This window comes from Bison bison, unplaced genomic scaffold (assembly GCF_000754665.1).
Source record: "Bison bison bison isolate TAMUID 2011002044 unplaced genomic scaffold, Bison_UMD1.0 scf7180017863886, whole genome shotgun sequence".
Classification (NCBI taxonomy): domain Eukaryota; kingdom Metazoa; phylum Chordata; class Mammalia; order Artiodactyla; family Bovidae; genus Bison; species Bison bison.
This window is the reverse complement of record NW_011494458.1, coordinates 268,080-285,172: the sequence shown is the minus strand read 5'-3', so window position 1 is coordinate 285,172 and position 17,093 is coordinate 268,080. Positions and strand designations below refer to the sequence as shown.

General features: G+C 35.8%; 1 protein-coding gene across 1 annotated transcript in view; it reads left to right on the top strand.

The window, feature by feature from the left end:
• The first annotated feature begins 9,574 nt into the window (after window positions 1–9,574).
• The window catches only part of ZPLD1 (zona pellucida-like domain containing 1), a 51,306-nt gene continuing 43,787 nt past the window's right edge, over window positions 9,575–17,093 (top strand). Inside the window, exon 1 of the mRNA XM_010833756.1 lies at window positions 9,575–9,680. Coding sequence (XP_010832058.1) covers window positions 9,575–9,680 — 106 coding nt within the window. The remainder of the gene's footprint in view (window positions 9,681–17,093) is intronic.

Below are 17,093 nucleotides of genomic sequence, written 5' to 3'. Positions count from 1 at the left end.
TGTTCTGGAATTTGTGACAAGAGCAAATGCTGGACCATGTATTGTGTGAAGTTGGGGTGAATAAGGAAGAGGTAAAATAAACTAATAGGTAACATTGTAGTCTGATAGAGAAATGATGAGAAACTTAAACAAAGATGCCAGTAAGGTTGCAGATGGGCTTCCCTGGTGGTTCAGATGGTAAAGAATCTGTCTGCAATGAAGGAGACCCAGGTTTGATCCCTGGGTTGGGAAGATCCCCTGGAGAAGTAAATAGCAACCCCCTCCAGTATTCTTGCTTGGAGAATTCTATGGACAGAGGAGTCTGGCAGGCTACAGTCCACGGGATTGCAAAGAGTCAGACACGACAGAGTGACTAACACGTTTACACTTTCAAGGTTGCAGATGACAGGAGTGAAGCCTTTGGCCTCTATGTGAGAAGGAGGATCAATAAAGTTACAAATAACTGTAAAAACTGTAGTTGGAGTTACTGAGTGAAATATAGGGCTAAAAATACAGGAGAAAAATGTGATTGGGTGAAAAGGTTTGTGTGTATTGCATCAGATATACACATAGAACTTGGACACAGAATGCTTAGACTGGAAATACAAGTCTGAATGTTAGGAGAGAGAGAAGGGCTGAGAATTTGATGACAAGAGAAGTATAGGGACTGGAACTTTAAATTTCTATAAAGTTGGGAATTTTCAAGCATAGACAGATTAGGAGTGTGATTTGTATGGTAGTAAGTGAGAAATCATAAATGAAGGAGAAACAGGAGTATAGAGGGCATGAACACTAGGGCAGGAAAGCATTTCTCAAGGTATATAAACAACACTGCAAATGTCACAAAGAATCACAAAGTTGCGTGAGAAAGAGGTTGCTGGACTTGGTCATGAGAGGGTTCCTAGAACAAATAGAAGAGTAATTTTAGCAGAAATAAAGGAACAAGGAAACTCCCAGGGGAGAGCGGACAAAAGTTAGTGAACTAGAGATTTAGAATGTACTAATTTTTGAAGCAAGTTTCCAAGTAAAGAGACGAGCAGTAGGGCAGTACCTTTGTCTTTTGAGAAGGAGGTTATAGGGGAGAGGAAACAGCCCAGTGAAAGGAGAACATGAAGTGTGTGACAGGTGTCAGTTCTAACAAACAAATCTTTGATTATCTCTTTGCAGAAATTTTGAAAGAGGAAGTGTCTCAAATATTCTAGATTATGACCTTGGCTTCCATTTCTTCAATTACCCCTTTTAACTGTTATAACTACTAGAATCCTTGAACACTGTTCCCTTGATGTGATGTTGTATCCTCCGCCCAGGCCTAAGGAAAGGGACACATTGCAGTTTTTCCACATACCCATAGGCCAAATGGAGAAGGCAATGGCAACCCACTCCAGTACTCTTGCCTGGAAAATCCCATGGACAGAGGAGCCTGGTGGGCTGCAGTCCACGGGGTTGCTAAGAGTTGGACATGACTGAAGTGACTTAGCAGTAGCAGCATAGGCTAAATGTGTCAGTCAGTCTGTTAATGTGTTGGAGTAACTAAATAAAAATTTTAAAAAGGAAAAAATTAAAATAAAAAAATAAATTAAAAGTAGTAAATTATTCTATACATTAGTTACTTTAAAAATATTTATTGTTCTGGCATTGGTAAGGGCATTTAGTCCTATGTATCATCATGTGGTCCTATGGGCCTTAGCATGTAATGCTCATCTGTTTGGTCTTTAGGTAGCATCATTGCCCTTGCTGTATCCACCATGGCTGGCATATCTCACATCTTCTCTGTGGACTTTAACACTAACTCTAGGCCTCCAACCTCTTCAGTCTTCCAACTCTGGCTCTTAAAGCCAAGATGTTGAGAACCAAAATCTTCTTTGTCTCTGGCAGTCAGAAACTATGCAGTTTTCTTCACCTTGAGTTAAAATAAGACTCTTTGGAAGTCAGAGTTAGGCAATGTTTTTCTTTTAATATAGGTTCTATTCTCATCTTCCTAAAAGGATCAAGAACTGAGGGGCAACAGAGATGATTGGCAGGAAACCCATTCAAAATATTGTCATATTACTCAGGAATTCTGCACGAAGATGGGGAACTTGAGGAATTTCAAGAGTAATTTTGACTATATGAGGTATGACTCATATATGACTATATGAGCTGAAGATCCTAACTAATCAATAGAGTGCTATCCCTCTGAATGTGTAAGAAATATTCTCCTGTAAATACATACTGTATACTTTCTTTAGTCACTCCTTGACTTCTTTCCATAGCACTTATCAAATATATTTTAATGTATGCCATTATTGACTTTCCCCTCTCTAGTTGTTAAACTCTGTGAGGGTAAAGACCATGTTTGTTTTGTTCACTACTGGATTAATTCCAAGTACCTTGAGTCTAACATAGAAACTGCTTATAAAAATTTTTGGAATGAATAAATAAATGAAAGAATTAACCAAGGAATACCAAATAGTGGAGTACAGATAGAAGAGGGCTCTTCTATTCTTATGCAAAAGTGTACCAAAGTATGAAGTAATCTTTATTGTTATTGGTACTCATACAAATACCATTGATTTTTTTGGAGGTGGGTTGATATTCAGCCAGAAAATATCAGCACAGTGTCCCTTCTCTTTGGCTGATTACTGTGCTATGCTTGCTCATATGTATTTTGTGTATCACCTCTATTGAGAAATATTATCATTCCAAAATGATCACACTAATAGTCAATTGTTTAATTAATTGAAGGAAATGAGCATTTAAGATAAATAGCTAAATTATCACTTTATTATTAATTTGTTATGATATTTCATGAAAGGATAAAGAAAGTCAATATACTAATATGTATCTTCAAAGCTGCTTCAGAATAATAAAATGTACACATATCTTAAAAATGAATGTAGTAAATTATTTAAAAAAGAGTTTTTAGAGTGACTTAGTTCAATCTGTCAGTAGCCCCAGAACTAAGGTACAGAATAAATGTTCTAAACTAAACACTGTAGATCATTTAAATGCTATAGACTGCTTGAGAAAACCCTCAACAAAAAGACAAATGAGAAACGCAAGCAAAGGGAAATAAATGAACACTCACTTTGTGTCAGAGAAAATTGGAGTAGGTTTTACTCTAAGGAACAGCCTTCAGCATTCATATTTCCTCATGGTATACATTAGGATCTTTAGAGTCATAAAATTTCTAGATGTCTTCTTGATGACTAAACCGGTTTCCTTCTTTGTTTGAGGCATTATTCAGGAAGCACACAGTGTATTTTATTCCTTGCTGAGCAAGACAAGAATGTTCTATGTTAAGGAATGTATATACAAAATAATATATTTGTTGAAATATATTTCTGATGAAAGTTTTATATTTTCATTTCCCTTTTATTATATATGTTGCCTCTAATGTCTCAGTGCAACACAGAAATAAAGAACATAGAGCTTCAGTCTAGACACCTGATCAGAAAACAGATTACTTTATTAGAGTATTCTTCAAATAGTATTGTCTCTAGCATGGTAAAACTGGTGATTTTGGAGGGTGAGCTAATATGTCTTTCTTCTAGAGGCAAGACCATGTAACACTGTAAAACTTGACTGAGAAAGATAGCTGCCTACCTGTACAACTACAGTGCTTCTTTGCCTCAGATCTTACCTGGGTCCCATTGGCTCCTTTGAAGGCTAACATAGGACTTTATTCTTTTGATTTAAACTTTGATCTCTTTTAAAATAACACATTCCTTCTCCTTTTCTCTGCAAACTCTTCCATCTATTTGTAGTCAATTAAAGCTTAATCAACTTTTTCTGAGGAACAGACTTGAGTGCGTACCATAGAAGCACCAGAAAAGAGGTTAAGCTCCCTGTAGGGGACAGCAAGTCCGTACAGGTCAGTAAGTGCAGAGGAGGGCTCAGAATGAGAGGATTAGGGTGATCTCCGATGTCTAAGAGCCAATTTCCTATTTTTGTGAATCTGTATGATTAAACAGTATGCTTTGGTTTACTAAAAAATTCACATCTTAGATTGATGATTAAATATTTGAAGAAATGATTTTTGGTTTAAATTTTCTATTTTTTCCCAACTAGAAATGTATTATATAGAGTGGCACGTATAAAGGCAATAAAATTAAACACGTATGAAACTTTGATGAATTGTTTCTGCAAAAGTTATTTCTCAAGAGTAGATAAAGTGCTTTTGAACAGATTCACTTTTTCTCAGGTCACAGGAGTGCTATTTAATAAATTACTCTTCTTGGGTGCTAAGAGCCACCTTTATTCATCTGAAAAGGTTAATGCAGCTGTTAAAAGTGTCCAAGTTGTTCTCAGAGAATAATTTATACACTGAAACTCTGTTTTATTTAGGAAATTCCTAACAAGAAAAGAAAATGCGCAGTACGAATTAAACACAAGTAGTTATAGTAGTTCATAACTGAAGTTGTTTTTTTTCCCCCTGAGCTCCATTTATATGGACTGATTTATATCCCTGACCATGTATAATTTTAGAATTCCCTGTCTTTCACCCCAGGATTTCCTATCTTTCCTTTTACTTAATTTTTTTCCATAGTACTTATTATAAATATACTGTGTTTCACATATAGATTTTGTTTTCTTCTGACTTCCTTCACTAGAATGTAAGTTCCATGCAAATAACTTTTTTTCTGATTGCATTACCTCAGTTTCCCTGGACAGTACTAGGCACATGTAAACATTCAATAAATGAATGTAGGGATAAATCAATATTGATCAAATTTATCAAGTAATTACCAGATTTCCATTTGATGTACCATTGAGAGCATAATTTACCTGTCTCATGATTAGAAAATATAGTAAGAAAACATGGTTAGAAAAGTGCTTTAAAAAACATTCTGATACATAGTCAGCCCTGAACACTCACTGGTACTATCATTAAATCAATTTGTGAAAAGAATACTTTTTTTTAATGACTCATTGCTTAAGTGAAATAGAGTCATGACAATTAAGTAGATATTAAACATATTTTGCCTCAATCGTCTGAATCCTTTAGTTCAAAGCATATTTTAAGAATACATTATTAATATAACTTACTTTTTGAAAAGTAACAAGACAATTAAATTTATTTGACAAACTCCAATTAAATCAAACAGAGTATTAGAATAATTCCAAAGATTAAGCTTGGTTTTGAATTGTGCTCTGCCATTTACTAGGTCTGTGACCCTGGGCAAGTCAATTGAAAACCTTAGGCTTCAGTTTTCACATGTGTAACATGGGTGAAAATTAAGTCTATGTCAGTAATTTAATATTAAACATAGCACAGTACCTGACACATAACAATTCTTGATAAAAGGAAGATCAAAAAAATATTATTAAATGTATAAAATCTAGTGAAAAATGTTTGTGACAAAGCTATCTCAATTTACATAAAATTGAGTGAGGATTAAAAGTGGAATTATTTTTTTCTGACCCCAAGTTTAAGCAAATAAATTTGAAATTCACATTTTGGAAGAAATTATCATTTTCAAAAGAGAACTTAATACAAGAAATACTGACATTTGATGCAAATCACTTAGCATATGACTTCCTTTGTATTGCTAAGTATAAAACACAGAGCCTCTTAGTACCAGTTTAAGGATGCAGGTGTCCTTTTAAAATCAACACTTCTAAATTCCTGAAAAGCCAACATATATACAATCCTCTGCTTCCCTATCCCAATCAAATTTAAACTTATGGAGGTACTGAGTTAGAAAGATGTTCAAAAACCTTATGATACATGTCTTCAAGGTCATTGTTATCTAAGAATGTGTTATTAATGTTTTATTATATGGGCCATTTAGGCAGTCTTGTACAACATTTTTAGCACCAAAGTAGGGGCATTGGATGCCACACTTAGTTATGGTGGAGAAGATGGGAAATGTTTCTGCTCAGGTTCTCTACACAGATTGCTGGAGCCGCAGTGGGAAAACAAGCCTTTCGGGTCATCCCAAGGTAGACCACAGACACTGGGTTCTACCTTGTGATATAAAGCTCAATGAGGTTTCTCGAGCCAGATCAAGACTGGAATACACATGTCTATAATTGTCCAGGATCTGGGAAGCCTGAGGAAACAGGACATTGTGCTCTAATGAGTGTAAAGAGTCTCAGCATTGTCTCCAAATCCCAAGCAACCCCATTTCAGAAAAGAACTTTAGAAACTGTGACAAATAACATCTCCAAGCTTGCTACTACTGTGAGCTGATACTCAAGTTTCCTATGTACAAAGGAAATGATGGCAATAGGGTTGAGGATGGGGAATGTACAAGAAAATAGTCCATCTTGTTTTTAACTTATGGAATATAAAGAGCCTCTCAAAGTCTTGAAAATGCCATGCGTGCTGCTAATGTTACAAGGATCAGAATGTGGATATTGCCTGCATGAGAGATGTGGGTGTCCTTCAAAATTCCCCTGCTTAATGTACCTTAATATTAAAACACAGACCAGTACAAATAATGTTTTTATATAATAATGTGATTCAACTAATCAGGGCTGTTTCTAGGCTGGGGCCACCTTCGTGTCATGCAGTCTAGCACAGAAAAAGGTGGCTTAGCCCAAGGAACACAGGCCCTGTCACTACCCCTCTCTATTGGATTGAGAAAATCTTCCATATGTTCAGACCATGCTATTGATAGCTTACGGTGAACGATGTCAGATTTGTGGTCTCCAAGAAAGATTTAGCTTTGGGATCAGGGGCCAGGCTTGAATACTCAGAGCTTTTGTGTGGCCGAAGTTTTATTACAGTGAATAAGGACAGAGAACGCTTCTGACATAGACATCAGAAGAGCAATGGAGAATTCCCCACTTGCTAGTCTTATCAAGGCCTTACATACTTTTACCAGACTCACTCCCACAACATACATTTTAAATTAACAAGATTAGAACTAACAATAGAAAGGTCTTACCAGACCCACTCCCACATAAAATAACAGAATTAGTCAGAAGGTTCCTGTTAAGGAGAAACATGTCCTTAAGCAAGATACATTGTTGTTATATAATTAGTACAGAGCTTAAGAGAAAACATACCCTTGAGAAATATGAGTTGTTTTGTTGTGTAATCATTATCTCTGGGATTAAAGAAAATAACTTATGTCTTATGTGACTAAGACAAAACAATGTAGAAAAAAACGTTTGTCCTTTTCTCCTGCTCCAGAGCCCTGGCCCTTTCCTCCTTGAGGGCCCCGGACTCCTTATTAACCTACTTAAGAATTAACTCTCTCACTATGTCCCTTTTGTGTTTGTAGTTTATAAAGTCTTATGATCATCTTCTTGATTTTCAAATGTTACATATAGAAGATGCCTGAGGGAGGACTTGAATCTGTATCTGCTAAAATAAAATCAGTGGGTTTTCTGTTAAAGCAAGCTGCCTTCTACCTCTACCTTCTACTCTTCAAAAAAATACTTATTAAGAATTTTAATATCTATGACAGGCTGTAAGTCTTGTTCAAAGAGTAGGGCTACATGTTTTAGACAACCTCAGATCTGATCTAAAGTTGTAAAGCAAAGGCTTTACTAAGCTGCTGTTAGTGGCCTGTTTCAAGTAACATGTGTTTCTTAACCATTTTTGGTAAACATATATGTGTCCAGTTTAGCCTGTAATAATAATTCTCAATTCTTCCACAATGAGGCCCTCCTCTCTGATTTTAAAAAATAATTTTCTTCCTCACAATGCCCATATTATAAAATACATCTATTAAACAAATTGCATTCACTACATAAGAATTTGTTTTTATATAAAAAGATCTATTAAAGGGTACACAATTTTAAAAGCTAAAAAAAAAAATGATGATAAATGGCAACCAAAATAACACTAAATATGTTTAATAACAGATGATGTTTAGGTAGCTTATGCAGCAAACTCTCATCAGAAAGGTCTGGAGTTGAATTCTAGTCCCTCCACTTGTTTTCCATGTCACTTTAGTATCCTGAGACTTATTTTTCTTTTTCAGTACACAGAGTAGTAAATTCAATATCATCAGGTTATAAACACCTGATGTTTATGTATGAATGAGGGACTATAGGAAAATTATCTGGCAATACACTGCTTTCTTTGTATACAGCATCCACTCAATAAATATTATTTTTCTCCTGTGGGAGAATATAAAAGCTAGAAAGCATTTATGAATAATAAAAATGACTTGCCAATGAAAATTCCTGAGTCCCTCAGGCTGGGAGACCTCTCTAGATAGAGAGATAACAGTGTGTGTCTCCAGTGCCTTCTAGGAATTAATGGAATTCATCATGAGCAGGAAGTTGTAGAGACTTCACTGTGTGTGTGGTGGGATGTACCTTTCAGACATAAGCTGCTGTCTTTCCTAACAATCTTCTGTAGACTCCAAAAGAACAAGGCTGTTGTAGTCTATCTGAAATGTTCCGAGGAGCTAGACATTGAAGGCATAGGTGTGGCCAAGAGACCCCAGGGTCTGGGTCAGCCATTTGTGTGAGCCTTTTGTTATAGAGTGTCCTACCAGATCAGGCATATGGTTGTTCTTCCAAAAGTCATTAGGTTTGTGTCTGAGTGGTAAGTGACAGTGACAAAGAAGGAAGCTCCTGTTGAATTAATATTTTTTTCTGTTTATTTTTGGGAAGAAACTCGTGCTTTCCTTTCCCACATCCTCACCAATGTGACTTTGTTAATAATAAACATGTTATACTAAAAACATGATTCAAAAGCAAGATGTATTTCCTTCCTTTTGCTAAAGGCTACGCTTGGTCATCTAAGGGCAGATCATTAAGAACAGCTTAGACGTTATTCTTCCCCCAAACCCAAAAGCTTTAAACATGCAATAAATTATTTGAGTAAGCTATTTACAATTTTATTTTATTTTTGTTTTTTATTCACAGATCAAAACCACCAACCCAAAAGAATTATTTTCCCAATGCACAGACTGTGCTCTGATAACAAGCTGGGCACTTCTAGAAGATATTTTAATTCTATAAGGCCAGTAAACGACTTAGGAAAAAAAATTTAAACATCAGGCTGACTGGTATTTAAGTATTAAAGTCAATTTATATTTATTTGTTCAACACATAGACAATTTCTATTATACTCTTCTAAGAATTCAAGGTTTTCATAATTCTATATCAGATATCATCCACTAATGAGCAGTCACTGGAGGAACCATAATATTATTCCACACACAGTATTTTTCTGTTCTCCCTTTGCTTTATTCCTTTGTTTCCTGAGAAAATGATATATAAACCATCGATTTTGAGAAATATCAATATCCTGGGATTCCTTTGCTGAGAAGAAAGATTTCTTGACATTATTTGTTCATTAATAGCATTGAGGATTCTCTGAAAATCGACTCTTGGGGGTTAAATCCCTCAGACTATGGATATTCTACTTTAAATGGTATCGTTGCCTCCACATCATCAGTCTCCTTTGCTATGCTGTTCTACTCTACCAAATACTTGGTTTGAGTTCTTCCTATTTATAATAAAAATCTTTCATTTACAAATGTTTTGATTTATATCATAGCTCTTCTACTACAAAAGTATAGCTTTGTTATACTTGGCAAACTGGAGTCAAAGAATGAGTTGAGATCAGCCTCAGTCTTCCCAGCAAGTAAGAGTGAAGGCTGGTGATGTCCACATGAAAAATAACTCTTTTCTAGGTTTTGCAATGGAACAGATATTGTTGCTGTTGCTACTAACAACTAGAGTGCTTCCAGGGTCTGCTCAGTTCAATGGCTACAATTGTGATGCCAATCTCCACAGTAGATTTCCTGGTAAGTCTGAAACCAATCTTTTCTCTAATTGTATCTGTAGAGAGTGATTATGTTTAAATAGAAAATCATTTAAATGCATATGTAAAATGAGGGGGATATCTGTCTTTATTAAGTGGATATTAACAAATGGAAAATGACAAAAGACATTTTTCTGAAGTTGTAATTTATAACCATATTAACATATAAAATGTTCATTGTATTAGTTTATATTATTATAATGGCTGCTCACAGATGTGAAAAATATTAGCTAATGATTCATAAAATTGGGAGAGGCTAATGTCATTCAAAGTTTGTCTACTTGATGGATTTTTTCTCATAAATTAATTCAGACTTTAAAAATTTCCATTATATTCTAATAGATTTATTTAGGAAGAATACTTAGAAAATGATTGTGAAATATTACATAGTACTCAAACAAAATACTCTTCCAATGAAATGTTGGTCACCAAAATACACAGGCCAGCTTCAGAATGCATTTCAAGCAATCCATTAATATTTTGACAGACATGAGACTTTGACCATCTTGATGGATGTGTCCCACAGGTTGTTAAAATCTGCATTTTTTTAGAGGTAATTTAAGGTTTCACTTAAGTATTCATCTTTTTATATCAGCTGAAGTTATAGAGCCATAGTTCAATATTTACAAAAAAAGGATTAGGTAATCTGAAACTATTTTTCTACATATGTATTGCAAACTGAGATACATTCTGTCATGTTTTACATGCTCCTATGTTTGGAGCACAGCAGAGCAACAGCACATCTACACAGAGCAATCAGTAGGTAGTTATTTAGTTGATGTGAAGTATTGAACACAGGTAATCTGGCTTGCTCCAGAATAAAGAAAGAATATGTAGAAATATCTTCATAAGCCCAGATCTAGTAGGAGACTATTTGGTAGGTTAAGTAAAATAAGGAGTTCAGGATGGGGAATGTCTAAAAGCAAGTATACAAAGGTAAGTTCAGGCAGGGTTCTTAATAATTTTGAGTACACAAATGATAGGATTTTTTTTTAACTGTTTTACTATGGAAAATTTAAAACATATTCAAAAGTAGAGATTAGTAAAAAAACAAAAACAAAAACACACACCCATAGTAATCATCCAGCTTTATCAGTTGTCAGCATTTATAAATTTTGTTTCATATGTCTTTCCTACTACTCCCATCCCTAAAATATTTAAAATAAATTAATTATTCATGTTTCATTATATATAAGTGAAAAGAACTTTAAAATCATTACACTTATTTGTTTAACAAACTTAATAATAATTCCTTAATATCACTCAATATTCAGTCAAGTTGCCTCTAAATCAATACGGTACATTTGTTGATGTATTTCTTGAGTCTGTTTTAATATATAGCATGCCTTAGCTTTCCTAAAATGCCATTTATCTCTGTAAGTAACTTGGTCATTTGTTTCTTAGAATTCCAACACTTTGGATCTGGTTGAGTGTAACTCCTTTGTGTCATTTAACATACTCCTCTTTCCCTATATAACCTGTTAACTTATTAGAGCTAGAGGCTTGAATAAATAAATGCAGGTTCAGTTGTTTGGGCAAAAGTAATTTGTGTAATGAAAGTGTTTCAACTTTATTTTGTAGGCAGTGAAGAGCCATTGCATCTTTTTAAACACACCTTTTTAAGGATTTTATATGGTCACATTTTATTTGAGAAAGTAGACATTGGGGAAAAATGTGAAAGACAGAATCAAGTTAGAAGAGACTAGAGGCAGAGAGCAGAGAAGGCAATGGTACCCCACTCCAGTACTCTTGCCTGGAAAATCCCATGGATGGAGGAGCCTGGTGGGCTGCAGTCCATAGCGTCGCTAAGAGTTGGACACGACTGAGCGACTTCACTTTCACTTTTCACTTTCATGCATTGGAGAAGGAAATGGCAACCCACTCCAGTGTTCTTGCCTGGAGAATCCCAGGGATGGCAGAGCCTGGTAGGCTGCCGTCTATGGGGTCACACAGAGTCGGACACGACTGAAGCGACTTAGCAGCAACAGCAGCAGCAGCAGAGGCAGAGAGAAATGTCACGAAGCTATGGCATGGGAAGCAGTAGAAGGAGGCAGCTATTCAGAGATAAGTATTTTGTGGTGGATACATCAGAACTTGAGAACTGCTTTGATTTGGGAGGTGAGCCAAGGAGAAGACCAGAGGGTATTTTGAAATTGAATAATTGAATGTTGATACTGTTAACTGACACTGAAAGCATAGGGCATTTACATGTTTTAGAAAGGAAGTTTGGATTTGAAAAGAATGACTTTGAAGTACTTTTAGAATGTAGAGAGGCAGCCTCTATCCAGAAATAGGAAATACAGACCTGGTTTGAGGAGAGAGGCTGAAAACGGAAAAAAGCTGTGTGAGAGTTGAATCCCCGTGCAGCGAGTGAGCAATGAATGAGAGACAGGAGAAGGCAGAAGGAAAGGTGTGGAAATACATTACTCTTTAAATAACTTTGGTGGTAAAGAAAAGAGGGGGAATAAGCTGAGCCAGCAATTAAGTGAAAAAAAAAGGATTTGGGGATTAGAGCACTAGAGACACCTAATCTATTACATAAGAATATGAATCAGCAAAGGGGAAATATTCAGAGACTGGGGATACTAACAAAAAAAATACTAACAAAGTATATACATGAGCAAAGGGAAAGTATTCAGAGATTGGAATACTAACAAAGAAATACTTCATGTAATGAGGAAAGTAAATATGGAAGAGATCAAAGGTACAGGTGGGTAGGAGTTCACTTTGGAAAAGTGGTAGCTATTTACTTGATTTAGGAAAGAAGAGAGATAAAAGATACAGGCTGAGAAGTTGAGAGGTTTTAATTGTGTTCATCTCCTCAGTGAAGTCGGAGGCTTAAGCCCTCAGAGAGGGAGGGGCCATAGGCCTGGCCGAGGCCTGGGAAGGGTAGTTAAGTCTTAATCTATTATGGATGGAAAAGAAAGCCAAAATGTAGGAAGATTGCTCAGTAGAGAGAATATAGCTGATGTTGTAGTTATTATACTTGTAAAGGTAAATTGAACATGTAAATGAGCCAAGGAGTGACTAGGACAGCAAAAGGAAGTATTTTTCATGTGAAAGTGAAAGTGAAGTCGCTCAGTTGTGTCCGACTCTTTGCAACCCTATGGTCTATAGCCTACCAGGTTTCTCTGTCCATGGGATTTTCCAGGCAAGGATACTGGAGTGCGTTGCTATTTTCTTCTGCAGGAGATCTTCCCAACCCAGGGATCAAACCCAGGTCTCACACATTGTAGGCAGATGCTTTACTATCTGAGCCACCAGGGAAGTCACCATTTTTTTTTTTAATGTGGTAAATTTTAAAAATGATGTGGAAGCTTCCATCTACAGTAGTACTTGCAGATCACCAGCATCAAAATCAGCTGAGATAGTTGTTATGTTTGGACTTCATCACTTCACCCCAGATGTGCTGTGCTGTGCTTAGTTGCTCAGTCATGTCTGACTGTTTGCGACTCCATGGACTGCAGCCCATCAGGCTCCTCTGTCCATGGGGATTCTCCAAGCAAGAATACTGGAGTGGCTTGCCATGCCTTCTCCAGGGGATCTTCCCAACCCAGGGACTGAACCCAGCTCTCCTGCATTGTGGGCAGATTCTTTACTGACTGAGCAACCAGGGAAGCCCTTACCCCCGATATGTAGTGTCAGAATCTCTGAACGTGGTACTGGGCATTTTTAAAAAATCCTGCAGGTGAGTCTCATATGCATTTTGATTGAGAACAATTGACAATAATGTGTTAGATTATTGAGTCCATTATTCCAGTCAAAAGCATAATCATGTATTAAGGAAATATAACTAAAAACAAAATCTTCTCCCAACCCAGAAATCCTTTCCACTAACATGGAAGATATGAAAACACTCATTGAATTAGCATTAAACCAGAATAGGATATTCAATACAGGCAATTCACTGAAAGTTTGCAAAGGCAGAAAGGAGTCTCACTCTTTTACATAGTCAAGCAGAGACAACAAATTATATGCATATTTTCAAAATAAGTAATAACTGTCCTAAAGTAAGAGGGCTTGGCAGCACCATTTGTCATGTATAGTTCATCCTAAATTTACCTGGTTATTGGAGTGACCATTCATGCTAGTGTATTAGCTTTATCCAGAGAAAAAATAAAATTCTCACATCTTTATGAAAGGAGGTATTTTTGCAATTTGAAGCAAGGTTCCAACTGAAGTTAGGCTCCCAGCCTTCCCAAACTGTGATATAAGGATACTACTTTCCTTGATGTTTATATTTCTAAGAGATAGTTCCCAAGTCCTTGAGAAAGAAGTCCCTCAGTCATAAAGCTAATTTTCAAAAGAATTTATATACATTTCACGAAGATGAGAAAGTACTTATGTGTTTTCTGATTTAAAATGATCTCTTTATTTTCAACAGGGAAAATTAAAATTTGTATTTGTTCTTACACATTTTTGCATTTTTATTTCTGTTGGGCTTAGACAAGTATCCAAACTTCCCAAACCTATGCATATACAAACACATATTGTTGCAATTTAAAATTTATATTAAAAAGTATCTAAAATTCAGATAAATTAGAAAGCCCAAGAGAGGCTTTAGTTATATGGATATTCTTTTCAAGAATTTTCGCAGCCCAGTTTTTAAACCCATTTTTGCAGATTGCTTGCAAAAGAAGATCAGAGTGAATAAATAAAGCCTGAAGGTTAATTGCTCACTTCCCTCTTGACTTGTGGCTTCTCTTCCACATCAAGATCACCCTTGATGTCATCAAGAGTTCCACAAGCTGCTCAGATACTAAGCAAAGGCCTAGAATGAGAATGAGTCTGGCAAAGGAAGGAGCTATCTAAATGCAAAGTAATGTTAATAATGATGAGAGTAATCATCTCACCCTATCTGACCTTTGCTGTTTCATGATATTAGAACTATTTTCTTTAATTTCCATGGCATTTATCCTTGAGTCAAGGGAACTATCATGGTTTAATTTATTTTAAATTTAAGGGGACACCATTTAATTTTAAAGGTAGTTAACTCTTGGCTATCCAAACTAATAGTAGGGAATAGACTCTTGCCCCACTGACATTATAATTATGCTCTTCCAAGAATAAAACTCAAACCATAGTTGACTTTTCGAATACCAAGGAATTATTTGGCTGCCAAAGTGAAATATACAGGTAAGTCTTTTTGGCTCCTGCAATAATGTACACTAGTCTCTTTTTTAGAAGACGGTGTATATAAGAGTCTGCTGGAGCTTCTAAGTCCCTAAAGAAATCTGTAATGATAAAGGCACAATCAAGGAAAAGATTAGGTTTATGACACCAGAAACTTTGTGACCTGACATTGTTTTATGATGAACTAATGAGTCATAGGAAACTGAATGTTAGTGTTATATAACTTGTCATTTTGTATTCTATTTGAAATAGCACCAAGAAGGAGTAAATACAATACATTACATAATTTTCTCTTTTATTTCTTAAAACAAACCTTAAAAACTGTTTTTAATTTTCATTTTACAATACAAAGATTGAGAATTAGAATTTGTCTAGTATTGGGAAGCTAGCAATTGTCAGAGATATAAAACTAGAACTCTTTTCATCAAACCATGATGCTTAAAGTAATTTTGAACCCTAAGTTTAAAAAATGTTATCTATAGAAAACCAAACAATCCAATTATAAGTGGGCAAAAAAATGAATGGACATTTTTTTCAGAAAAGCTGTATAGATGGCCAAGAAACACATGAAAAGACACTCAATATCACTAATCCTCAAGGAAATGCAAGTCAAAACCACAATGAGATATTATCTTACATTTTTCATAATCGGTATTATGAAAGAGACAATAGATAACAAATGCTGGTGAGAGTGTAGGAAAAACAAGAACACTTGGACACTACTGATGGAAATGTAAATTGGTGTAGCCCCTACGGAAAACAGTTTTATAAAGATTCCTCAAGAAAGTAAAAACAGTACTACCATACAATCCAGCAATTCCATTTCTGTGCATATTATGTGAAGGAAATAAAATCTTTGTGACAAAGAGACATCTGTACCTGTATATTCACTGTAGCATTATTTACAAATAGCCAAGACATGGAAACAATTGAAATGATTATCAATAGATGAATTGATGAAGAAGATGTGAGATACACACACACACATATGTGCACAATTCAACTATAAAAAGGAGGGAAATTCTGCCATTTGTGATAACATGGATGGGCTGTAAAGGTTATTATATTAAGCAAAATGCAATACAGAGAAATACAAATCTACATGATCTCATTCATAGGTAGAATCCAAAAGGCAAAACCAAAGCTCATAGAAAATGAGAATAGATTTTTTGTTACCAGACTCAGCGGTGGGGACATAGGAAAATGAAAGAGAGTGGTGAAAAGGTACAGACTTCCCATTGTAAGATAAGTAAATACTAGGGGTGTAATGTTCATTGGAAGGACTGAGGCTGAGGCTGAAACTCCAATACTTTGGCCACCTCATGTGAAGTGTTGACTCATTGGAAAAGACTCTGATGCTGGGAGGGATTGGGTGCAGGAGGAAAAGGGGACAACCGAGGATAAGATGGCTGGATGGCATCACTGACTCGATGCACATGAGTTTGGGTGAACTCCAGGAGTTGGTGATGAACAGGGAGGCCTGGAGTGCTGTGATTCATGGGGTGGCAAAGAGTCAGACACGACTGAATGACTGAACTGAACTGAATGTTAAACATGAGATTATAGTTTACACTGTTGTGTATTTAAAATATATTAAAAATTGCTAAGAGAGTAAATCCTAAAATTTCTCATTACAAGGGAAAAAAAGCACTTTTTCCTTGTTTTTTTTTTTTTGGTATTTATATGAATGATGGCTCAATATTCAGATCAGATCAGATCAGATCAGTTGCTCAGTCGTATTTATATTAAATTTATTACTTAAATTTATTTTTATAATCATTTCACAATTAATATAAGTCAATTCATTGTGCTGTAAACCTTAAACTTATATGGTGTTGTATGTCAGTTAGGAAAGAAAGCTTACAGTGAATGGTGCTGGATTCTTGATTTCCAAAGAAGATTTAGCTTTGGGACCAGAGACCAGGCTTGATCACTCAAGAGCTTTTGTGTAGCATGGTTTTATTTAAGTATGAAGAGGGACAGAGAAAGCTTCTGATATAGACTTCAAAAGGGGGACAGAGAGTGTCCCCCACTCACTAGTCTTAGCAAGGGAGCTATATACTTTTTTAGTTGGTTATTCAGTTCAGTTCAGTTCAGTCACTCAATCGTTTCCGACTCTTTTTGACCCCAAGAACCACAGCACACCAGGCCTCCCTGTCCATCACCAACTCGCAGAGTTCACACAAACTCATGTCCATTGAGTCAGTGATGACATCCAGCCATCTCATCCTCTGTCGTCCCCTTCTCCTCCTGCCCTCAATCT